This window comes from Gopherus evgoodei, chromosome 2, assembly GCF_007399415.2.
Source record: "Gopherus evgoodei ecotype Sinaloan lineage chromosome 2, rGopEvg1_v1.p, whole genome shotgun sequence".
In the NCBI taxonomy this organism is placed as follows: Eukaryota; Metazoa; Chordata; order Testudines; family Testudinidae; genus Gopherus; species Gopherus evgoodei.
In genome coordinates this window covers 118,896,979-118,922,377 of record NC_044323.1, presented here as the reverse complement: position 1 = coordinate 118,922,377, position 25,399 = coordinate 118,896,979, and the positions used below count along the sequence as shown (strand labels likewise).

The window sequence follows — 25,399 nt, the reverse complement described above, 5'->3', positions numbered from 1 at the left end:
CCTCCCTAGCGATTCGCTTGTTTGTATAGTATTGTGTATATAGTTCTTTTACTGTAGTTCTAGTTAGTATTTAAATTAATAGTTCTTATAGTTGTGTATATAGTTAAAAAGGATCAGGGGCTCGCCCCTTCTCCTCCCCCGGTACCGGGGCCCATGCCCAGTTCACCGGGTTTCAAGCCTTGCGCGGCCTGTCATCGGGCGATGCCCACAAGAGATCCGCACGACTCCTGTTTAAAGTGCCTAGGCGAATCCCACCTTGCGGACAAGTGCCGAATCTGCAAGGCGTTCAAGCCCCGGACAAAGAGAGAGCGGGACATTCGCCTGAAACAACTTTTGATGGAGGCAGCTTTAACTCCTCCATCCTCGGCACCGACTCCGGCACCGGGACCAAATGCCTCTTCCGCACCGGACCGCCCGGCACCGATAAAGGCCCTCTCCCCGAGAAGCAAGAAGCACAAGGCTCCTGTGGCACCTACAGCTACACCACAGTCGGAGCGTATCTCCAAGATGGACCGCCCGGCACCGTCAACCGCCGCGGCACCGCTTGTCTCCGCACCGTCGATTCCGGCTTCACAGGAGCCGTTGAGTCCGGTGCCTACCAGATCCCCAGCATGCGCTGTGGTTGAGCTCGTCGCGCCCTCCATGCCGGAGACCTTCTCCGCGGTGCGGGACCTAATCGCTCTAACAGAGCCCGAATTGCCCCAACCCCGGCACCGCTGGTGCAGTTTATTCAGTCGCTGGGCAAGCCCACCATCATGCGACCATGTTCACCGGGCACCACTGAACACCGTCGGTCCTGGTCCCAATCCCGCGATCGCTCTCGGCCTCGACATCGCTCTCGATCCCGGCGCTGCTTGCAGTCCCGGTACCATTCTCCATGAAACCGGTCATACTCGCAGCACCACTCGAGATCCCGGTCACTGTCGTGGTACTCTCGGCACTGGTCCAGATCGCGGCACCAACGTCCTTATCGCAGCCGATCCCGGCACGACAATATAAGGCACCGGTTGACCTCCCGGCACCGCGCTGGTAGCAGGTCCCAGTCCCGCTCCCGATACCACCACGGTTCCCGGTACCATTCGCCGGTACCGCGCAGAGATGAGCTCTATGGGAGCAGTGACCTGGCCCAATCAACTTCAGCTCCTCCATGGCCATCGCGTCACCCATCCGCCTCCTCACACGCGGACAGCGCCTCCTACGCAGGCCCACCTGGACCATGGATCACCTCAATGGTCTTTTTGGACACCTTGGGCCTATCACGAAGCCCAGGGCGACCCAACGGGCCCAGCACACTCTGGCCACTCGGAGCACCGTGCACCAGAGCCCACAGTTAGCAGACCTCTCCCCACTGGTACGGAGGAAGACTCTGCACATGCACCTGAGCAGCATGACATTCTGGACACAGAGGTCCCCCAGGACGAGGCGTCAGTCCAAGACCCACTCATCCCTGGGTTATCATCCTCCTCTTCCCCGGATGAGGCGGTAGCGGGCACATCATCATCGGGGCCCCCGCCAATTGATCTCCGAGCACATCAGGATCTTCTGCAGCGTGTTGCCCAGAATATAAATCTTCCCATAGAGGAAGTTCCTGAGGTGGAGGATCCGGTGGTAGGCATATTATCGGCGGAAGCCCCGACCAGGGTGGCAGGTGAGCAAACCCCACAGGTAAGTGGGGAACAAGACCTGGGAGATGGGTCAGAAACAGGAGGGAGCATGGGCTATAATGGCAGAGAGAAAGGAGGGTCAGGGCAAAGCTGGGAGGCAAGATCAAACCAGTATCTTAGATGCCTATATACAAATGCAAGAAGTATGAGTAATAAGCAGGAAGAACTGGAAGTGCTAATAAATAAATAGAACTATGACATCGTTGGCATTACTGAAACTTGGTGGGATAATACACACGACTGGAATGTTGGTGTGGATGGGTATAGTTTGCTCAGGAAGGATAGACAGGGGAAAAAGGGAGGAGGTGTTGCCTTATATATTAAAAATGTACACACTTGGACTAAGGTGGAGATGGACATAGGAGATGGAAGAGTTGAGAGTCTCTGGGTTAGGCTAAAAGGGGTAAAAAACACGGGTGATGTCATACTGGGAGTCTACTACAGGCCACCTAATCAGGTGGAAGAGGTGGATGAGGCTTTTTTCAAACAACTAACAAAATCATCCAAAGCCCAAGATTTGGTGGTGATGGGGGACTTCAACTATCCAGATATATGTTGGGAAAATAACACTGCGGGGCACAGACTATCCAATAAGTTCCTGGACTGCATTGCAGACAACTTTTTATTTCAGAAAGTTGAAAAAGCTACTAGGGGGGAAGCTGTTCTAGACTTGATTTTAACAAATAGGGAGGAACTCATTGAGAATTTGAAAGTAGAAGGAAGCATGGGTGAAAGTGATCATGAAATCATAGAGTTTGCAATTCTAAGGAAGGGTAGAAGGGAGTACAGCAAAATAGAGACAATGGATTTCAGGAAGGCGGATTTTGGTAAGCTCAGAGAGCTGATAGGTAAGGTCCCATGGGAATCAAGACTGAGGGGAAAAACAACTGAGGAGAGTTGGCAATTTTTCAAAGGGATGCTATTAAGGGCCCAAAAGCAAGCTATTCCGATGGTTAGGAAAGAAAGAAAATGTGGCAAAAAACCACCTTGGCTTAACCACGAGATCTTGCGTTACCTACAAAATAAAAAGGCGTCATATAAAAAATGGAAACTAGGTCAGATTACAAAGGATGAATATAGGCAAATAACACAGGAATGCAGAGGCAAGATTAGAAAGGCAAAGGCACAAAATTAGCTCAAAGTAGCTATGGGAATAAAGGGAAACAAGAAGACTTTTTATCAATACATTAGAAGCAAGAGGAAGACCAAGGACAGGGTAGGCCCACTGCTCAGTGAGGAGGGGGAAACAGTAACGAGAGAGTTGGAAATGGCAGAGATGCTTAATGACTTCTTTGTTTCGGTCTTCACTGAGAAGTCTGAAGGAATGTCTAATATAGTGAATGCTTACAGGAAGAGGGTAGGTTTAGAAGATAAAATAAAAAAAGAGCAAGTAAAAAATCACTTAGAAAAGTTAGATGCCTGCAAGTCACCAGGGCCTGATGAAATGCATCCTAGAATACTCAAGGAGTTAATGGAGGAGGTATCTGAGCCTCTAGCTATTATCTTTGGGAAATCATGGGAGACGGGGGAGATTCCAGAAGACTGGAAAAGGGCAAATATAGTGCCCATCTATAAAAAGGGAAATAAAAACAACCCAGGAAACTACAGACCAGTTAGTTTAACTTCTGTGCCAGGGAAGATAATGGAGCAAGTAATTAAAGAAATCATCTGCAAACACTTGGAAGGTGGTAAGGTGATAGGGAATAGCCAGCATGGATTTGTAAAGAACAAATCGTGTCAAACTAATCTAATAGCATTCTTTGATAGGATAACGAGCCTTGTGGATAAGGGAGAAGCGGTGGATGTGATATACCTAGACTTTAGTAAGGCATTTGATACGGTCTCGCATGATATTCTTATAGATAAACTAGGAAAGTACAATTTAGATGGGGCTACTATAAGGTGGGTGCATAACTGGCTGGATAACCGTACTCAGAGAGTAGTTATTAATGGCTCCCAATCCTGCTGGAAAGGTATAACAAATGGGGTTCCGCAGGGGTCTGTTTTGGGACCGGCTCTGTTCAATATCTTCATCAACGATTTAGATGTTGGCATAGAAAGTACACTTATTAAGTTTGCGGACGATACCAAACTGGGAGGGATTGCAACTGCTTTGGAGGACAGGGTCAAAATTCAAAATGATCTGGACAAATTGGAGAAATGGTCTGAAGTAAACAGGATGAAGTTCAATAAAGATAAATGCAAAGTGCTCCACCTAGGAAGGAACAATCAGTTTCACACATACAGAATGGGAAGAGACTGTCTAGGAAGGAGTATGGCAGAAAGAGATCTAGGGGTCATAGTGGACCACAAGCTTAATACGAGTCAACAGTGTGATACTGTTGCAAAAAAAGCAAACGTGATTCTGGGATGCATTAACAGGTGTGTTGTAAACAAGACACGAGAAGTCATTCTTTCGCTTTACTCTGCGCTGGTTAGGCCTCAACTGGAGTATTGTGTCCAGTTCTGGGCACCGCATTTCAAGAAAGATGTGGAGAAATTAGAGAGGGTCCAGAGAAGAGCAACAAGAATGATTAAAGGTCTTGAGAACATGACCTATGAAGGAAGGCTGAAGGAATTGGGTTTGTTTAGTTTGGAAAAGAGAAGACTGAGAGGGGACATGATAGCAGCTTTCAGGTATCTAAAAGGGTGTCATCAGGAGGAGGGAGAAAACTTGTTCACCTTAGTTTCCAATGATAGAACAAGAAGCAATGGGCTTAAACAAGGGAGATTTAGGTTGGACATTAGGAAAAAGTTCCTAACTGTCAGGGTAGTTAAACACTGGAATAGATTGCCTAGGGAAGTTGTGGAATCTCCATCTCTGGAGATATTTAAGAGTAGGTTAGATAAATGTCTATTAGGGGGGTCTAGACAATATTTGGTCCTGCCATGAGGGCAGGGGACTGGATTCGATGACCTCTCGAGGTCCCTTCCACTCTTAGAGTCTATGAGTCCCCTTCATCAGATCGATCCAAGCCAGAGCAGACACCATCTGGCAGTCCCCGGCTTCCATCCCACCCACAGCCAGGGGAGTAGAACGAAAATACATGGTGCCATCCAAGGGGTATGAGTACCTCTACGTACACCCCGTCCCCTGCTCATTTGTGGTACAATCAGTCAACGAACAGGAGCGCCACGGCCAACAAGCCCCCGCGCCAAAATCTAGGGAGGCCAGGCGCATGGATTTGCTGGGCCGGAAAATCTACTCTGCTGGAGGCCTTCAGCTCCATGTGGCGAACCAACAGGCCCTCTTAAGCCGCTACAGCTATAACACCTGGGAAGCTGTCGGCAAGTTTACCGAGTTGGTTCCCCAGGACTCCCGTCAGGAGTTTACAGCTCTCCTAGAGGAAGGGAAGAGGGTGGTGAGAACCTCACTACAAGCCTCCTTAGATGCTGCCGACTCTGCAGCCAGAACGGTCACCTCTGGCATAGCTATGCGCCGCATATCTTGGTTGCAAGTGTCTGGCCTACCGCCTGAGCTACAATACACCATTCAAGACTTGCCATTCAATGGACAAGGTCTATTCTCGCAAAAGACAGACCCCAGACTACAGAGTCTGAAGGACAACCAGGTTATTATGCATTCACTGGGAATGCATACACCCCAGACTCAGAGACAGTCCTTCCGCTCCCAACCTCAGCGCCCTTACCCCCCGCCTCGGCCAAGACAGGATCTTGCCCAAAAACGAGGCCATACTACCCGCAGACGTCAGTCTGGACCTCAAGGGGGCAACAATTCCGGTCCCACCAAACCTCCACCAGAACCCAAAGCAAACTTTTGAGGGTGTGCCCGAGAGCAGTGTACCAATTCCCTCCCTGGATCCTCTTCACTTTTACAACCGCCTTTCCCCGTTCCTTCCAGCGTGGGCCCAGCTGACCACAGATCGTTGGGTCCTACGGTGGAGCTTGGATACCGTCTTCAGTTTATTTCTCCCCCTCCCCCCCATCCCTCTTCAGGGACCCCTCTCACGAGCAACTCATCATTCAGGAGGTTCGCAAGCTCCTCTCGATCGGAGCTATAGAGGAAGTACCAGAGGAGTTAAGGGGCAAGGGGTTTTATTCCCGATATTTCTTAATCCCCAAGACAAAAGGGGGCCTCTGGCCCATCCTGGACCTGCGAGGACTGAACAAATTCATCAAAAAGTTCAAGTTCCGCATGGTATCCCTAGGAACCATCATTCCTTCGCTGGATCCCGGAGATGGGTACGCCGCTCTTGACATGAAGGACGCATATTTCCACATTGCAATTTATCCCCCGCACAGGAGGTATCTGCGCTTTGTGGTAAATCAGGGTCACTACCAGTTTACTGTCCTTCCCTTTGGTCTTTCCTCGGCCCCTCGGGTCTTCATGAAGTATATGGCGGTCGTCGCTGCTTCCCTGCGCCGTCGTCATATACACGTCTTCCCTTACCTCGACGACTGGCTTATCCAAGGGACTTCGGAGGCACAAGTGATCAGCCATGTTGCCATCATCAGGGAGCTGTTTGTGCGTCTAGGCTTGATCATCAATTTGGACAAATCCACCCTGGTGCCTACGCAGAGGATAGAATTTATCGGGGCAATGCTGGACTCCAACCTTGCAACTGCCAGTTTGCTCCTGCACCGGTTCCAAGCCATAGTCTCCCTTGTTGAAAGTCTTCAGAGCTTTCCAACCACTTCTGCTCGTACTTGCCTTGCTCTCCCGGGGCACATGGCTGCATGCACTTTCGTCACAAGGCATGCCAGACTGTGAATGTGCCCTCTGCAAACCTGGCTCGCTTCGGTCTATCGGCCGGGCAGGGACGCCATAGACATAATCCTTACAATTTCGCCGGATGTTCTAGGCTCCCTCAACTGATGGAAGACGTCATCCCAAGTGGGTGCGGGCCTGCCGTTTCATCCTCCCCAGCCCTCCATGTCCCTAACAACGGACGCGTCCTCGCTCGGCTGCGGTGCCCACCTAGGGCTCCTGCGCACCCAAGGCCTTTGGTCACCCCGGGAGCTGACGCTCCACATCAATGTGCGAGAGCTGAGAGCAGTCCGGCTGGCATGCCAAGCGTTTCGGCACCATCTAGACGGCCGTTGTGTTGCGGTGTTCACGGACAACACAACGGCCATGTATTACATCAACAAGCAGGGCGGGACCCGGTCCTCCCCTCTGTGTCAGGAAGCGATACGGCTGTGGGACTTCTGCATAGCCCACTCCATACATCTAGTGGCCTCCTTTCTCCCGGGGGTATGGAACACCCTCGCAGATCACCTGAGCAGGTCCTTCCTATCACACGAATGGTCAATCCGTCCGGACGTTCTCCATTCGATTTTCCGGAGGTGGGGCTTTCCCCACATAGACCTGTTTGCATCCAGAATGAACAGGAAATGCCAGGTGTTCTGCTCCCTACAGGGTCGCTCCCTGGGCTCCCTGTCGGACGCGTTCCTGATTCCGTGGACGAGCCGCCTCTGTTACGCCTTTCCACCATTCCCTGTCGTCCACTGAGTCCTGCTCAAGCTCCGAAGGGACAGAGCCCGCCTTATCCTGATCGCTCCGGCTTGGCCGAGGCAGCACTGGTACACCATGCTGCTCGACCTGTCCCTGGCAGACCCAATTCCCCTGCCACTCTGGCCAGACCTGATCACACAAGACTTCGGCAGGATGCACCATCCGGACCTACAGTCCCTTCATCTGACTGCATGGCTCCTATCTGGTTAAACCAGTCTGAGTTGCACTGTTCCGCCGCAGTACAGCAGGTGTTGCTGGGGAGCAGGAAGCCCTCCACGCGCTCGACATACCTCGCAAAATCGAAGCGCTTCTGCCACTGGTGTAACCAGCACGGCCATTCTCCGCATTCTGCATTAGTCCCCACTATCCTGGACTATGTGTGGTCTCTCAAACAGCAGGGGTTGGCGATCTCCTCTCTGCGAGTACATCTTGCGGCTATATCCACCTTGCATCCGGGGGAAGCTGGCAGTTCCGTTTTTTCCCACCCTATAGTTTCCAGATTCCTCAAGGGCTTGGAGCGACTATACCCACAGGTCAAATGGCCTATCCCAGCCTGGGACCTGAACCTCGTCTTAACCAGGCCCATGGGGCCCCCTTTCGAGCCTTTGGCCACATGCTCACTGCTGTACTTGTCCTGGAAAACAGCTTTCCTAGTCGCTATCACCTCGGCTAGACGAGTCTCGGAGCTTCATGCATTGACTGTGGATCCTCCACATACTGTGTTCCATAAGGACAAGGTACAGCTGCGACCGCACCCGGCATTCCTCCCTGAGGTCGTCTCCGCCTTTCACGTTAACCAGGACATCTTCCTGCCAGTCTTTTGTCCAAAGCCGCATTCATCGCGACGAGAACAACAGCTCCATACTTTCGATGTCCGAAGGGCTCTCGCCTTCTACATCGAGAGGACCAAGCCCTTCCGGCGCTCACCTCAGCTATTCGTGGCGGTGGCGGAACGTGTGAAGGGCATGGCAATCTCCTCCCAGCGTATTGCATCTTGGGTTACATCGGGCTTGCTATGACTTGGCTCATGCTCAGTTGGGCCATCTCACTGCCCACTCTACTCAGGCTCAAACCTCATCTGCCACGTTCTTGGCCCATGTTCCCATACAGGACATCTGCCGCGCAGCCACCTGGTCTTCCATCCATATGTTTGCATCGCACTACGCATTGGTCCAACAGTCTAGAGACGATGCCGCCTACGGCTCAGCCGTCTTACATTCTGCAATGTCTCGCTCCGACCCCACCGCCTAGGTAAGGCTTGGGAATCACCTAATTGGAATGGATTTGAGCAAGCACTCGAAGAAGAAAAGACGGTTACTCACCTTTGTAACTGTTTTTCTTCGAGATGTGTTGCTCATATCCATTCCACACCCGCCCTCCTTCCCCACTGTCGGAGTAGCCGGCAACAAGGAACTAAGGAGCGGATGGGCCGGCAGGGGTATATATCAGGCGTCATACCGGCGCCACTCCAGGGGGCGACCTGCCGGCCCACCGAGTGTTGCTAGGGTAAAAAGTCTCCGAAGAACGTGCATGCGGCGCGCACGCACCTACTTGGAATGGATATGAGCAACACATCTCGAAGAACAACAGTTACAAAGGTGAGTAACTGTCTTTTCTTAAACCTTGGGTCAAGTGCTGTAGCTATCTTTAGAAATCTCACATTAGTACCTTCTTTGTGTTTTGTCAAATCTGCAGTGAAAGTATTCTTAAAATGAACAACATGCTGAGTCATCATCCAAAATATATGGCAAAATGAGGGTAAAATAGAGCCAGAGACATACAGTTCTCCCGCAAGGAGTTCAGTCACAATTTTAATTAACACTTTTTTTTTAATGAGCCTCATCATCATGGAAGCACGTCCTCTGGAATGGTGGCTGAAGCATGAAGGGGCATATGAATGTTTAGCAAATCTGGCACGTAAATATCTTGTAATGTTGGCTACAAAAGTGCATTGCAAATGTCTGTTCTCATTTTCAGATGACATTGTAAATAGGAAGAGGGCAGCATTATCTTCTATAAATGTAACACACTTGTTTGTCTTAGCGACTGGCTGAAGAAGTAGGACTGTGTGGACTTGTAGGCTCTAAAGATTTACGTTGTTTTGGTTTTGAGTGCAGTTATGTGACAACAAAAATCTACATTTGTTAGTTGCACTTTCATGATAAAGAGATTGCACTACAGTACTTGTATGAGCTGAACTGAAAAATACTGTCTTTTATCATTTTTACAGTGCAAATGTTTGTAAAAAAATAATATAAAGTGAGCACTGTACAGTTTGTATTCTGTGTTGTAACTGAAATAAATATATTTGAAAATGCAGAAAAACATCCAAAAATATTTAATAAAATTTCAATTAGTAGTCTATTGTTTAACAGTGTGATTAAAACTGCAATTAATCGCAATTAATTTTAATTAACTGTGATTAATTCACAGCTCTAGTAAAAATCTTATTTTTTACATAATGACAGCTGACATTCTCATGTAATCTCTTGATTCCAACAGCTGAGGTTATAAGAAAAACAACAAATACTGTGAAAGTCATGAGTAAAATTATGAGACTTGGCAACACTGCATTTAGCAGCTCTGTGTAGTTATAGTGGTAGTCAAAACGGAGTTGTCTTGTATCAGAGTCAACTGTCTAACAAAGCATTATGGCAAGGACACAAAATTATAAGGAAAATGACATCTATGCTTCTGACTGCAACTGCTGTTGAAAGAAATTCGGTTGGCCCACGCTCAGAGCCTTGGCAGGTGAGACAAAAGGCTGCAGAGGAGACAAATGAGCACAAAGACCTCATGGTAATGAAATGTCGCTCTGAGTTCTCTCTCTCAAGGTGACTTGTTAGGTTTTCTTTTCAGCTTGACTCCAGAACAATAGCTCCCTTTGAAGAGAGGAAGTTGGATACTAATCTTTCTTCCTACTTCAGTATGAAAGAAAATCAAAAGAGCAGCATCTGGACCACGTACCACCAAATTACTTTGGAGGGGCTGGAGCTTTGGCAATCCCACTCGGCTATGTCCCTGCTGAAGATGGACACAATACTGCATTGTGATAAGGGCATATTGAGCTACAAGGACAAGGGAGGCAAGACAACAGGAGTATGCGTGGATGAGGCAAAAGGAAAGAAGCAGCAGAGTGCAGGTGTGGCGAGGTGGCCAGAATGTCCACTTAATTGGCTCTAATGAAACCGGGGCTGGAGGGAAGGGGGAATCTCTCAGTTTCTACTAGAGACAAGGCCCAAGCTGCAAAATCTGAAGATATTCAGATGTTGGGTTTTAATTTGGTCCCATCTCTAGTTTCAACAGACCAAATCAGAACCCCTGTACAGCCCCACAAAACCAGGAAAATTCCAGTGGCCTGGGGCTTGCAGGGTGTGCTTAAGTGCTGAAGACCTTCTAACTGTACACATCTCTGGATTAAATCATGGGCCTGACTATGTTGCAACGAAGAGAAATTGATGCTTCTTTTTACTCGAGCTTACCCTAGCATCACACTCACTGTTATGCTCTTACTTTATCATGCTTACCTTATTATGCTATTTTAAGTCATAGTATTTTTAAATATGAACAATGAATATGAAATATGAATTTCTGACTCCCAGATAAATATGGAAGGACCTGTGCATATCCTAATATAGACTTTTATATCATTCTCTGTTCCCTTGGCAGACACTTTTGTTTTAGTTCATCTGATTTACAACTGAGATAGAAACAGCTATTAGACATAACTCAAAATAAGTTTGTTAAGAAAAAGATACTGATAATTTACCTGCTGAGATTTAAGTGCTGGTACCATGATTTGGGCCAAGAAAATTTCCAGGCCCTGAAGGATATTTCCATTAGTACAATCAAACATTCCAAAATTCACCTCCTTCGGGGGGAAAAAATAGTTAGCAGAATGCATTTAAATGAAACTTCTGCAGTTTTGTGACCAACTGAGTGAACTTCAGGCACATTTAAGATGGATGTAAATAGACTACAACCTAAATTTTAGGAATGAGACATTTCTTACTTAATAATAGTCTGTTAGCAGCTTCTCTCATCATTCATCACTAACATGTTCATGATCTCCACTATGGAATTTGGAGGCAGTTCAGTGTTGTTGCTGGAGGCTCCAGGACTAAGACACACCCTTCACCTCAAGTCACCAGAAGAGTTTTTCTAAAGATAGAGATGCTCCAGCAACCAACTGTTAGCATTAAGACAATAACTTGATATAATATATTAAATAAACTTGTGATGGGGTATCTGCCCTACACTGGCAGAGAAGGGGTTAAAAGCAGCCTACAGAGGCTGTGCAGGGAATAGTGATACGGGAGAGTTAAGTCACGAAGAGGATGCTGCAGTATTTGAACTGAGGCAGGTTCGCAGGCAGTGACAAGGATGAGAGAGGCACCGCCAGGAAAGGGCACACTGGCTAGCAGTGCTAATCCCCGAGACAGCCAGCAGGAGGTGCCACAGTGGTGAGTGAAACCCATGATAAACCTTAAGAGAATTATATGTCTAAATCTTTCTGTACAGAAAAAAAATATTCTTGTCATTTACCACACTGCTAGGATGGATTGAACTCAGAGAGAAGCTGCTGACAGAAATAAAATGATCAGGTAAGAAATTTCTCATTCTGGTGGATAGCTTTTCTCCTCATTCATCATTAATAGGAAGTAGCAGGCAGCGATTCAAAGAAGTAAAAGGGGAAAGATAAGCAGTGTTTTAATTATTATTATTATTATTATTATAGTAGAAACGCAGGCCGGAATGGACGTTCCCCCACATATAAAGCAAGATCTTTGTACACAAAGCAGTCATGCAGGAACCAACCTAGTAGCACCTTCCTACCAAAGGATGCCTCTCCAGAGAAATGGAGACTTATTCTGCAACTCTCAGGTGAGGCTTGTACACTTCTTCTCCAATGCCCAAAGGATTTCTGCAAATACTTTCCCCGATGCCTAGCATGTCAACTGATGCAGGATTGTAACATCTTGCATGAAGCTACTTTGAGGCCCTACGACCTTGACATTTTGGATGGAATGAGATGAACAGCAAACTAGCAATGCTCATTTATGTCACAGCCTATCAAATCAGCATCAAGGGTTAGAACAAAATGACGAGAGAACTACTTTGCAGGAATTGTGCAAAGAACTTACCATGGGCAGAATGCTTTAACCACCACCTTTTGCTCATGACAACAACAACATTGTTCTTGTATAGATACAGGAATTAATTCCAAAATCTGTTTTTGGAGGTAATGGGGACTAGAAAGGCTAGTCATAGGCTTGTCTAATCTGTCATTCTGATTAATCATGGCATTTATGATACTCAAATGAAGAGTCTAATGTACCTACCCACAGATCACTGTTAGGGCTGATACCCATGTTTTTATGGTGCTCGGTTGTAGGAATCCAACCAACCATTCTGGAGAAACTCTAGCGTAGCTGAGATCACCAGAACTTTGTGACTATTATTGTATGTATAGTACGGCAGCATCTGGAGTCCAAGGCCCCATTTTGCTGAGCACTGCACAAGCAAAGAGGTAGTCCCTGTCCCAAAGAGCTTTCTGTTTTCCCTCACACCCGAAATGTAAATTTGAACAGATCAGTGAGTGAAATATCCCGGTCCTGTTTGGATACCAAACTGTATCTGAGGTTAATGGAGAATCCATGCCGAACTACACTTCTCTTCTGATGCCCAGGCTATTAAGTGTAGATGTTCCTGGTCTCGATGAAGAAGTTCCTGCTTCAAGAGGTTTGGCCTTTTCTGAAGTTACAGTGTGGGATCCTTGGCTATTTAGCAAGTCCAAAGCATCTTCTAGGCCAGTAGAGTTTTCTGTGTCCTTCATGTGAACTGTCTTGAAAGGTTGCAGATTCTTCTCTGCTCAGAAAACTATTTTCTGTGCCACAGAGAAGTCTGACCTCTGGTTACACTAAACGTTCATGCCTCAGTTAAAAGCCAATCTCTAATGGAAAGTAGGTGACTTCTCTTCTCTTGAGGGCATTGTAATTGCCCACTGCATGGTTTCTTGCACCTTCTACTGATGCAGCTGATACAGGCCACTGTCACAGTCAACATATTGGACTCGATGGCCAAGTACTCCGATACCATATGAACACGATGGGAGAGGTGGTGTTGTTCATACATGCCACTGATAGAGATGTCAAAGTGAACTATCTAGTTCATTCTCTGAGATTTTGGAAATTTGTCTGCCAAGAGTGCTCCCCACCCTAGGAAGCTTGTGTCCAGAGAGAGTATGAAAGGGTCTAGAGTAAAAATCGGGTTGCCTTTCAGTGTATTTGTACTTACCTACCCACAAAGGGATATTTGGATGTGATCTGAGAATGATACCTAATTTTGCACTGCATCAAATACATAGTTCCATGTCTTCAGAAGGTATTTCTGCAAGCACATTTTGAAAGATCCACTCAGGAATGAAGCCAACGCAACACATGAGCAATCCTAGCCATTGGAAACAACTGGCTATGAATGACCATGGCCAGGAAATGACTGATACAATGAAGTTTTGGTTCTTTGCTAATCTCTACCATCGTGGTAAAATTATGGCCAGATCCTTGTCTGTTTTGACTCCTGTGAGCAACTCTCAGCTTTGGGATCAAAATCTCTTCTTGATTTTGAAGAAGTGGTAGCTACAAATCCTTTCCAGCAGCTGTCCAGTAATGAATGGGTCTGTTTCTCAGGACAGGCTACAGATTGGTAAATTGTCTATACATGGAGTATAAGTGTGTAAATTGTGACCTGTCCCTTGCTGTGATTACTACCACCTATTTCTCAAGACTGCAGGTGTAAAGGATGGATAAGAAGGAAGAGTCTTGTACAGGAATTGTGAATTCTCATATACAAATGCTCTTTGTCTTTGTCGTGCTGACAATTTTTTTTTGTTTTGGAGGAAAATATATCCAGATTTCTTTGGAAACTTCTGCTCCTGATTTTTCCCTCTGCCAGGGGAAAAGTCCCTTCTTGGATACCATTGGAGTTGGTCGGACTGCTGTGCTGGCATTGATAACAAACACTGAAGTCTCTGTGCATTCTCAGTTACTAATTTCTCTACTGTTTCCCCAAATGGTTCCTCACCTGTACGTTTGGATTCAAAAGGTATCTGTTTAGGATGACTGATTACCTTCCTGAGTATAACATGGCTTCTTTGTACCCATCAAGTTGGAAATCATTGCACATCACAAATCACATCAAAGATTTGACCAGGACAGAACCTAAGATGCCTCACTCCAAGCCAGGATCATAATGCTAGATGATGACACTTGTTTACACCAAGTGGGCTTTCCTTACTGAATATATGAAAAACCTTTGCTTTGCAAAGCTTTAACTGAAGCTCTGAAATTGCTGTGCAGTGTGGCATCAGTTTTATGGTCTACGGGCACTTTCGGAAGGAAGTCCCTTTCTGAGGGTGTGACTGTGTCTTTCACCTATAGAGCTACAGCTTCACCAGTGTTAGGCTCCCCAAACTTACAACATTTCTTTGGTTTTATATGACTTTTACTTTAAAATTTGGTTTTAATCAGATGGCCTCATTTGGATGTTATGATGGTTCTCAAGGAGGCATCTATGTGAAACTGTGTATTTAATAATACTTGAAAGGAAACATGTTTTATTAATATTAATGAGTTCCTTGCAGGACACTGGCATCCTGTCTTGTAAGAGTACAGCCAGTTGTGTGGAGGGGGTTGGTGGTCCAACTGTGGTACTTCCCCTGGCTTTTTACAGGGGAGAGGTAGTATGCTATTCAACATGACCTCGAGACTGCCGAACCAAGCAAGAGTAATGGACCAAATACCGCGATTGGGGAAGTAGCTTGTTAGATATCTTTGGAAGCCTGAAAGGCTGCCTGCCTGCTCCCTCGGGCTGGCTAGCATGCAAGTAAATACTGCAGGAACAACCTAGTAATGCTCAGGGCTTTACTCAGTAAATCAGGATCATTTTGAACATAGGAAGAGATTTTTCATTTACCCCTCTATAATCCCATGATGGTGCACCTCTGTAGGAACAGAGTCCGCATGTGCCTCTGTTCTGGTCACACACCAGCTCAAATATGCCTTTTGCTTGTGGAGCCAGTCTGTGAAACAGATGAGGGGTGGTCAGCAAGATAGAGACCTTTCCCTGCCTTTCAGGCTCAGCCCTTTTCCTTGGCAGAGCAAGGGTTTATGGCTGATCACAAGGCACAATCCCCATTCCACTGCTGCCTGAACCCGAGCCCTTGTCTGTGACAGAGAGAGGATCCTTGGGTTGAGAGCCAGCCAGGCACAGTTCCAATTATGCTGCAGTCTGAGGCAGGGCTGCACAAGAGGACCAGGCTTTTCTGCAAAGCCAGACATACTATGGGAGGCAAAGGACGGTGAGCGTGATTCAGCGCACTGTGAGAGCCCATGTATAGGAGAAAAGCCCCAGAAAACACTCCTTCTGGAGGGAAGGCAAAGGAAAAGGGGTTTAACCCCTGATCTTCTCACATGTTCATTTAAGGATACAAATTGCTGCCTTGGGAAGGACACAATTGTTTTTCCTTTTTGTGACCGAAACTCTATGCGGTTTGCAGCACTTATTCCCGAGTGCCATTAGAATCCCGTCATAACATTTCTTCCCAGATCTGGACCTTAGCGTCCAAAATATGGGTGTTAGCATGAAAACCTCCAAGCTTAGTTACCAGCTTGGACCTGGTAATTGCTGCCACGAGCCAGGAATTATACAGTGCCTAGCTCACTGTGGTCTCCCCAAAACCTTCCCTGGGGGACCCCCAGACTCAGATGCCTTGAGTTTTACAACAAAGGGAAATAACCCCCACCCCTTGTTTCCTTGTTACTTCCTCCCAGGCTCCACTCCCTGGACGACCCTAGGAGATTCCCTGCTTCCAGTCCTGGAAACACAAGTACCGAGAGATCTAATCTCTCTTCCCCCTCACCCAGAGGGTATGCAAAGTCAGGCTTAGTAAGTCTAACACAAAGAGATTTTCCCCCTGACTTCTTCCTCCCGCCAATTCCCTAGTGAGCTGCAGACTCAATTCCCTGGAGTCCCCACTAAAGAAAAACTCCAACAGGTCTTAAAAAGAAAGCTTTATATAAAAAGAAAGAAAAAGGGCATTAAAAATAGTCTCTGTAATAAGGTGACAATATACAGGGTCAATTGCTTAAGAAAAAAAGTGAATAAACAGCCTTATTCCAAAAGAATACAATTTAACACATTCCAGCAACTACACACATGTAAATACAAAAAACAATATAAACCTATTATCTTACTATCCTTGTACTTACAACTTGGAAACAGAAGAATAGAAAGCCAGGAGATAAAAAGATCACTCTCAGAGCCGAGAAAAGGAACTGACCAAGAACGAAGGACTCACACCCAAAACTTCCCTCCACCCAGATTTGAAAAAGTCTTGTTTCCTGATTGGCCCTCTGGTCAGGTGTTTCAGGTTACTGTTGTTACCCTGTTACAGGTAAAAGAACATTAACCCTTAGCTATCTGTTTATGACATCCCCCGATTCACAGTGAGAGGAAGAGGAGCAGTTTAGGAGCCCTGCTTCGTTCCTGAGTGAGTCAAAGACCCACTTCAGTATGTGGGGGGGAAACTTGGGTCCTTTCAGTGACATTTTCTCCCTCCAGCCAGGTCTGTTGCAGGACTACCCAGGAAGCTGCCTCCTAGTGTCCTCTTTGTCCTTATATTCCCTGACCAAAAGCTCAGAGGTTGCCAATCAGGCGTTTTCATATTGGAGTCCCAGTTCCTCGGGGCAGGAGGGGGCCCTGACATTCCTGTCTGACTCTGCAATCCCCGAGTGGAGGCAGAGGAGTCCAGCGGGGAAGCACTGCAGTGCTGGATCCAGGTGGCTGAGACCATCACACTGATCTTTACCCCACCCAGGGGAGGAGGCAGAGGAAGGGAGGAAGATTATAAATCATGACTGCACAAAAATGAATAACAATTAAAATAAAATAAAATAGTTGGGAAAAACTAAATCACCGACTTGCTCTACTGCCAAAGGCAGAAAATTTGCTAGCCACAGATGAAGGAATGGCATAGTCCTGGAGTCTCCAGAAGCAACACTCGACGAAGTCCATAGGTGGGGGGCACTAACCCATTAGTGATGAATGAGGAAAGAAGCTGTGCAACAGAATTCATCAGCTTTTACAAAAATAAATGTATCAATAGTTCGGAAGGGTATAGACTCAGACTCTCTTTTTATTTGTGTATGTTAAATTTGGCATGTTTGGATTCCCTTTATAAAGCTATTTCAGTGTTTCCTGAAAATGACAATCCCTCCAAATGTCTTGAAAGATTTTAATTGTGTTTTGCTGTATAGGGTAGGGATAGCTTTGGATTATATCTTGCTTTTAGTTTTAGGGAATATCTATTTTAAAATGTTTTTAAAGGTGCATCTATTCAATTTGGTGTTTGCATAATTTGGTTGTGCAGTTGAAAAGGAACTTTCATTGACAGTGAGTAGAGGAAAGCAAGGCTTGCAGCCAACTGTTAGTAACTGTGTTTGTGTGTTACCAAGATTTGATCCTGCAAACCTATAAAACACATGCATAGCTTTACTCACATTAGTAGGGTGACTACTCATGTGACTAAATGTAAACACATGCATAAGTGTTTGAAAGATTGGGGCACAGATGTTTAATGCACCCAGATTCAAGATGAGGGGTAAATTAAACAAACAGTCTAAAGTAAATAATCACACCACCTTGTTTTAAAAGAAAAAATAAATCAATTAATTTTAAATTGTCACAATATACAAAAACAATTTAAAATTATTAAAGAAACAAAGCCACAATTTCTTCTGTGTGCTAACTTGGGCCCTGGTTAAGCAAAATACTTAAGCATTTAAGCACAAAATTAAGTCCATTCCAATTCAGAAAAGCACTTAAAGTTAAGCAAATACTTAAGTTAAAGACAAGTTTAATGATTTTTTTGACCGAGGGCCTTAGAGCCAGAAATGTGCTTTTGTTGAAATCGGGGGGAGGGGAGGGGGAAGGGACACAATCCTGAGTTATGCTGAGCATCCTCAACTCCTTTTTCAAATTTCTGCTGAAAATGTCTCTCCCCCTCTTCTCTGTAATAGCGCTGTTATAAATATTTTATTAGATAAGCTGAAGGCAGTCTAAGACATTTGCTGGTATTCATGTATATTTCTTGGCTTTTAGAAAGACTAAGTTCACTAATGTCAGTAGCTACATCCCGCAGAGCTCTCTTTATTCCTGCATTCTACTGATTTGTTCCCATTTGGGGTCCTTCTGACTCGTGGATAAAGGTTAAATGGGGCCTGGATACATTCAAAACTTCATGTTCTCACATCATGGAACCGCCTTCTCAGACTCCACTGACTCATTTATCCTTGTCTCTCTCAAAACACCTGTTCCTCCCTACCCCAGACAGGTCTATCTCATTGTTTCCTCCAAGTGCATTCCACAATATTGACCTCCTCACCCACCAATAAACTCAGTGTCTCACTGACTCACTGCTATGTTGAGTCCACTTAGACCAGGGGTGGGGAAACTACAGCCCGCAGGCCACATCTGGTGTGTCAGACCTTTTAATCCGGTCTTTGAGCTCCCACTGGGGAGCAGGGTCTGGGGCTTGGCCCCCTCCGGGTGTGTCATGGCTTCGCATGGCTCTCGGAAGCAGTGGCATGTCCCCCCTCTGGCTGCTACACATAAGGGCAGCCAGGGGGCTCGCACACTGCTCCCACCCCAAGAGCTGGCTCTGCAGCTCCCACTGGCTGGGAACTGCAGCCAGTGGGAGCTGCAGGGGTGGTGCCTGCACATGGGGCAGCAGCAGAGCCACCTAGCCACGCCTCCATGCCTCCGTGGGGGAGCCGGAGAGGAGACATGCCGCTGCTTCCAGAAGCTCCACCCAAAGCCTGCACCCGAGCCCCTTCCGCATCCTAACCCCCTGACCCAGCCCTGATCTCCCTCCTGCGTTCCAAACCCCTCGGTCCCAGCCCAGAGCACCCTCATACATCCCAAACCCCTCATCCCCAGCCCTACCCCAGAGTCTGCACCCCCAGCCAGAACCCTCACCCACTCAACCCCCCGTGCCCCAACCCCTGCCTCAGCCCTGATCCCCCTCCCACCCTCCGAACCCCTCGGTCCCAGCCCGGAGCACCCTCTTGCACCCCAAATCCCTCATCCCCAGTCCCACCCCAGAGCCTGCACCCCAACCTCCTGCCCCAGCCCGGAGCCCCCTCCTGCACCCTGAACTCCTCATTTCTGGCCTTACCCCAGAGCCCACACCCCCAGCCAGAGCCCTCGCCCCCTCCCACACCCCAACCCCCAATTTCATGAGCATTTCTGGCCCACCAAACAATTTCTATACCCAGATGTGGCCCTCAGCCCAAAAAGTTTGCTCACACCGGCTTAGACGACTGGGCCTGAATCCCAAGTATCCTTCCTTAATCCTCTGATTATGCTTCTGGACTTACGCCTCAGCCCACAACCCTTACTCATGTGATCAGCCCCATTTACTTTATTGGGTTACTTGCATGAATAAGAATTAGTCATATAGTAATGTCTACAGGTTTAAACATTTCTCTATTGAATTTTACATTTTCACTTCGGACAAGAAGGGAATTTTACTCATACAATGGGTTATTATATCTTTTCTGATGTTCATCATAAATCCTGTGAATAGCTATCTGCATAATTATTCACATCAGAACACTGCTAGGCTGTAAATATTTTTCTAGATCATAAATGAACATCCTAACATAACCAAGTAGCCATTTTCATGCAAATACTCCCTGCTGCTTTATCTAACTCCATTGAGACTAGTTGTGTGAGTAAAGGTTTGTAGGATCAAGTCCTAAATTTTAAGCAAGCTGTAGACATTATCTGATTTTTGCCTGACCTGAGAGATATTTGCTGTAGTTATTGCTTTATCTGTAGTCCTTAGAAAAAATGCACAAGTTCCTGTTAAGCCCTGTAAAAAAAGACAGATATAATACATACAAGTAAAAATAATATACTCAACAAATTGGAAAGAGACAAAAACTAAATTATAAAGAAAAATCAATTACTTGAAAATATTTAAGAAACTATTTACTGAGACTTCTGTACATTTCCAGGCAAATAACTGGTTCTCAAATATCAATCACTCAGTTTTGTTTCTCAGTTGGCATTAATTCATTGAGTATACTTGAGGAAATGTTCAATTTTCAAGCATTTCAAGTACCTCCATAGATTCATCGTATTTTTAGGCCAGAATGAACCATTTTGGAATATTCTTTCCTTCCATTTATTTAATTTTAAAAAATCCCTAAAAGTGGTTTTTTTTTCAATCCAAATACATTTTTAAATGTCTAACATCTCCTTTTTCCCTTCTGGTGGATTAGAACCAGTTTCTCAGACAACACTCAGCTAAATTACAAGTATCTACAGCTAAATGAGCTTACAAATAAAATGAAAATCTTTAAATCTGAATAAAATTCTGTGCTCCATGTTTCTCTTTATTATTTATTTATATTACGGTATCACTTAAGAACTGCAATCAAAGATGAGATCCCAACTGTGCTAGACACCATACAGATATATGCAACTAGAGATGGTCAAAATAAAGTGAACACACTGTCACTTTAAGTCCCCCTTCCAGCTTCCCCCCACATGGAAGTTTCACTCTTCCTGGTCCCAGCCCAGCCGGCCCACGCTGGAGACCAAGTGGTGCAGGACCGCAGGCAGGGAGGGACTCGGCTCCACTCCAGGCAGCAGGCAGGGGCACACTGCCAGTGACCAGCCCCGGCCGCGCCGCTCTGGGCTCCCCAGGGCTGGTACAGAGCTGAGCCCTCAGCTGGCCGGCTGAGGAGCGAAGGAGGGAGGGCCAGGTGAGTGGAGGTGGGGAGAAGCCCACCAGCCCAGTGCAGGGGAGGGGCTGGAGAAGAGAGAAGTCCGGCCACTGCCAGTCTGGGGAACCTCAAGGCCCTTGTGGCGCCCCCCCGGCTATGGCGCCCTAAGGCCGGCTTTGTGGGCATGAAATCATCATCCATTAGGAAACTCCAACTAGTACAGAACATCTCAGTGCATCTCCTCAGCAACGCAGGCCGTCACATCTGTCCTTAGCTCTGTACCCTGGCTTCCCATAGAACGTTAAGCAAAGTTCAAGGTCTCTGTTCTTACCTTGAAGGCACTCAATGGCCAGGGCACAGCATATCTAAAAGATCGCTAAAACTCCGGAACAAGGACCATGACTCGACTCCTTAGGCACAGCAAGACTTTCTGCAATAAGGTAAAGCTCATCTGTGCAACAGACTGAGCTTTCATGGTTTTAGACTATGGAATGAACTCCCCCAAGAACTAAAGATCATCACAAACCTCACCACCGTGTGCTCCAAGTGCAAGACACTCTTTTTTAACATGCCTTTTCTGAGGGCTTGTCTACACAAACACTTAGTTTGCAACAAGCCGGGGTGTCACAATAGCCTGCTGCGCATTACGTGAACATGTGGACACTGCTGACAAAGTCACAGAGTTTACGGCCAGAGAGGACCGTTAAATCTTCTAGTCTGACCTCTAGTCCGCCAACATCACCCAGCACCTGCAGACTAAACTCAACCGAAATGAGAGGCAAGTATTACAACCCACAAGAGATTAGACAATTATGAGCCACAGACAGAGAATAGGAGAGACACCCCGGCTTGTTGCTTCTGGAATGTTGCAACCAACCTCAGAGTGAGAACTCATTTTTCTCCCACATAAGATGTAAATTAGAAGTGAGCTCCAGAGCTGTCGAACCTTGCCCCCTACCATCACAAGCAACCTCATCACACAACTGCATTTAAAAATTTGTCCAGCTGTCTATTAAATCTAATTAATTTGTTTACCCCCACAACTCCTATTCGGAGGTTGACCCCAAATGTCACTTAGTGCACTACTAGAAGATGCTCAGATATAACAGTGATGCGGGAGGTATTCCCTATATAGTATGGAATAGAATCAAAACTAAAAGTATTTTGTTGGAAGAATATACATAATTTTTATCCTTTAAAATATACATTCTCAAAAAATATGTACATTTTAAAGAACAAAAATTTCTTTTTATTGTGGGATCTACCTCTAAACTAGAAATGGCTGAATAGTGAAAAATATAATTCATGAATTACAAGCACTTGTTTAAAAAAAACTTCCAACATTTACAATACTGTTAACAATGAATTATTTGACCAGCTTTCCTCCTGACAATGAGCTCTGAAATCTGTTAAACAACATTGCCTTTAAAGTCAGTTTTCCTGTAGAATTCTCATCTCAGTTTATAATCTGGTGGGAGAACTTGTAAGTATGGAGACATTGGTATATCTAACAATTATATAAAGCTATTTTAACTCTGCACAATATTTAGCACTTACCAGTATACCGTATTATCCATCCTAAAAGCATTCACAAATTTAATCTAAGGAATAAATGGATCATACCTCGGTAGAGCCCATTGTAATAAATAACTTCTTCTGCAAAAGTGAACTTGGGGAAGACCCATCTGTCCTCAAAGGAACATTTGACTTTTGCTGCCAATTAAATTATAAATAAGATGTTACTAAAATAAAAATTCCATGGAAACTATTACTCATTATGTAATTCATCCTAATTAAATGTATGAACTATAACTATAGTTTATTCTGAATCACAGATGAATCCATAGCTCTAGACATAATTCTTGGCTCCGTTTTATCTGAGTAACAAGTGCACAATCATAGCCTCCTGCAATTGGTTTAAAAGTTCCCCTCTCACAGAAAAACTCAGAGAGGGAAGGGAAAAAAAGTCAGAAAACTTAGTCTGCAATGTTTCATAGGCAAACCTCCTTCATGAGAGAAGGTTGTTCAAAGCCACATGGAAGGAGCAGAGAGCCCGTCCCTGATCTTGAATCAGTGCTTTCCTGTCACTAGAGCTGGGCATGGTTCAGACCAGAAGGGAAGAATTAAATACTTGGTCCAATTCTCCTGTTTTCACAATTAGTTCCTCTAGTTTTTGAGTGTCTTATCATAGTGAACAGTTTGCCAAAGTGAACAGTCAATCCCTTTTTAAATCTTGATAACTTCCTCTTTTGGCCATTTCTGAGTCTTCTGTTTTCTACTGAGATTAAGAATAGTACCATACCATACCAAGAGGGCCTGCTCCTGTTCCCACTGAAGTCAATGGGGATTTTGCCAGTGACTTCAGAGGGAGCAGAATTAGATCTATGGTTTGTAAATACAAATGTATATAAGAGAATGCTCTTTAAGATTTTCTGAGCTAATAAATATGCAATTGCCTTTCAAAAATGTTTTAATCTAACTTTGCTATTTGAAAACAGTAATGCTAGAAACATACCTGCCATGCATCTTGGTAAAAGAAAAGTAACTTTTTAAGTCTGTTCTCTGCAAAGAATTCTCCTACAAGCTGAAACTAAAACAAAATTACAGTGCTAGTTAATAATAAAATAGTCTGAGAAAAATCTGATGTATGGCAATTTAGGAAACATTTCACAGATACAAAATAAATATTACCTTTTCATCAGAAATAACAGAGTCCTCTACTTCCTGTTCATTTAAACCTATTCCATCTGCTAATCTTAATATCAAATACTTGTGTCTGTCATCTAAATGAGCTCTTCTCTCTTCCTTGGTGACTTTGGCCTGCTTGGCCAATTCTTTCTTAGCTTCACTGGATAGCATTACATTTTTCTTCCCATTTGGCTAGAAGATAAAAATGTTTTAGAAAATATATTATTTTCCAGCATCCTTTTTTTCATTTAAAATTTAAGCAGCATATGCTGTTGCTTTTTAAAACAGTTTCAAAAATTTTTAAACAGGGAGATTTGATGGAAGGTACATTACTTGGTTTAGTGAATTCCTTTTAACACATTTTAAATTTTTTTAAAGTTTTTATTTTACAGTAATGATACAAATAGTTGCATAGATTGATATCTACAATATTGTACAAGAAAATACCATTACAAAGTTAAATTAAAAAAAGAGAGGAACATCAGTTCTAGGGAACTCTCCAAGGCAAAAATATTACACATTATAGGGCCAATACAATCAAAACTTCACATCTGCACCCCAGAAATAGAGGTGTACTCAGACCTAAGTTCACAATAAAAACGTATGTCAAAAAATGGACCTAATCCATAGATGCTGAACTCTGGAAATCCAGCTTCCAAACCTCTAAGTGTTTATTTCTCAGCTTTTGGTCCACGCCCATCTCTACTGTCAGCACTGTGAACTACCATTGCAAGACTGTTACTCAACAGAAACAAACAAACAGCTCCACAGCAAAATCACCATCAGCCTCACTCTCCTCTCTCACTGGAACATGTTTAACTGGGCTTTCGGATGTAGCTCAGAGGAGGACTGTAATAGAAATGGAAAGAAAAAAGCCCATACAGACAAAGGATTTTTAAACAACCTTCAGATCTGTATAATAAGGAGGAAAGCACATGGTGAAGAAGAAATTTTGAAATAAATAGCAAATCTTTATCAGTTTTATAAGAAATATACACCTCATAGAAAAATGAAAAGTAAAGATTAATTCCAATGAGCCAGGTCCTCTGGTTTGCAGGGTCCTGGAGCACAAAGCAGTCATACAGCCATTCATCTTAACCACCAACCTGAGCATTTCCTTCATCTGCAGGAAACTGCTTGTGTGGTATGGGGCTGACTTAATTGCTCTTACAACTCCCCTCCTCCCTGTTCCCAGTGCAGGAGGTATGGCTGGGAAAAATGGGACAGTATCCTTATACTCCAGCAATCTCCAGCTAATGGAACAGTTCTTGAGGCACGGGACAGTCAGGTACAAATTATAGTAGCTGTTAGCATGCTCTTAATTACTTCAGAGGTTGGGTTGACCCTCCCCCCCCTTGGTCACTGAATTGGGGAGCACACATGTGACCCAAAGCCACCTTTTCCCCTACACTTTAGTCTTGCACCAGAAAATCTGTCCTGATGTTTCTAAGCTTCCTTTCCTACCTCTCAGAAGCATTTCCCTTACCTCTCTGAGCCCAGGACACAGGAATAGCAGCTAAATAACTAGTTACTTGGCAGATCTATTCTTATGCCTCTAAGAGACACATTTTTCTGATCCACACAGAATTCTTCTATTTATGAGCCATCTCTATTATTAATGTCACAGCTCTGACTCCCATGCCAGAAACAGATTTTCTTGTTTTGTATTACAATAAGCCCAGGATGAAAGCCAAATGTCATTCAACTAGAGTCAGAAGACTTACCACTTGAACTTATAATTATTAGTGATAATGGCTAGGTATAACAGGAGTATATAA

The 25,399-nt window shown here is 45.1% G+C and overlaps 1 protein-coding gene across 1 annotated transcript in view; it reads right to left on the bottom strand.

The window, feature by feature from the left end:
• Positions 1-25,399, bottom strand: part of LOC115646112 (dynein heavy chain 5, axonemal-like) — a 297,132-nt gene that overhangs the window by 264,107 nt on the left and 7,626 nt on the right. Inside the window, exons 4-8 of the mRNA XM_030551608.1 lie at positions 23,625-23,813; positions 23,449-23,523; positions 22,557-22,646; positions 20,003-20,074; positions 10,910-11,011 (exon numbers count right to left, since the gene is read on the bottom strand). Of these exons, the coding sequence (XP_030407468.1) occupies positions 10,910-11,011; positions 20,003-20,074; positions 22,557-22,646; positions 23,449-23,523; positions 23,625-23,813 (528 nt within the window). The remainder of the gene's footprint in view (positions 1-10,909; positions 11,012-20,002; positions 20,075-22,556; positions 22,647-23,448; positions 23,524-23,624; positions 23,814-25,399) is intronic.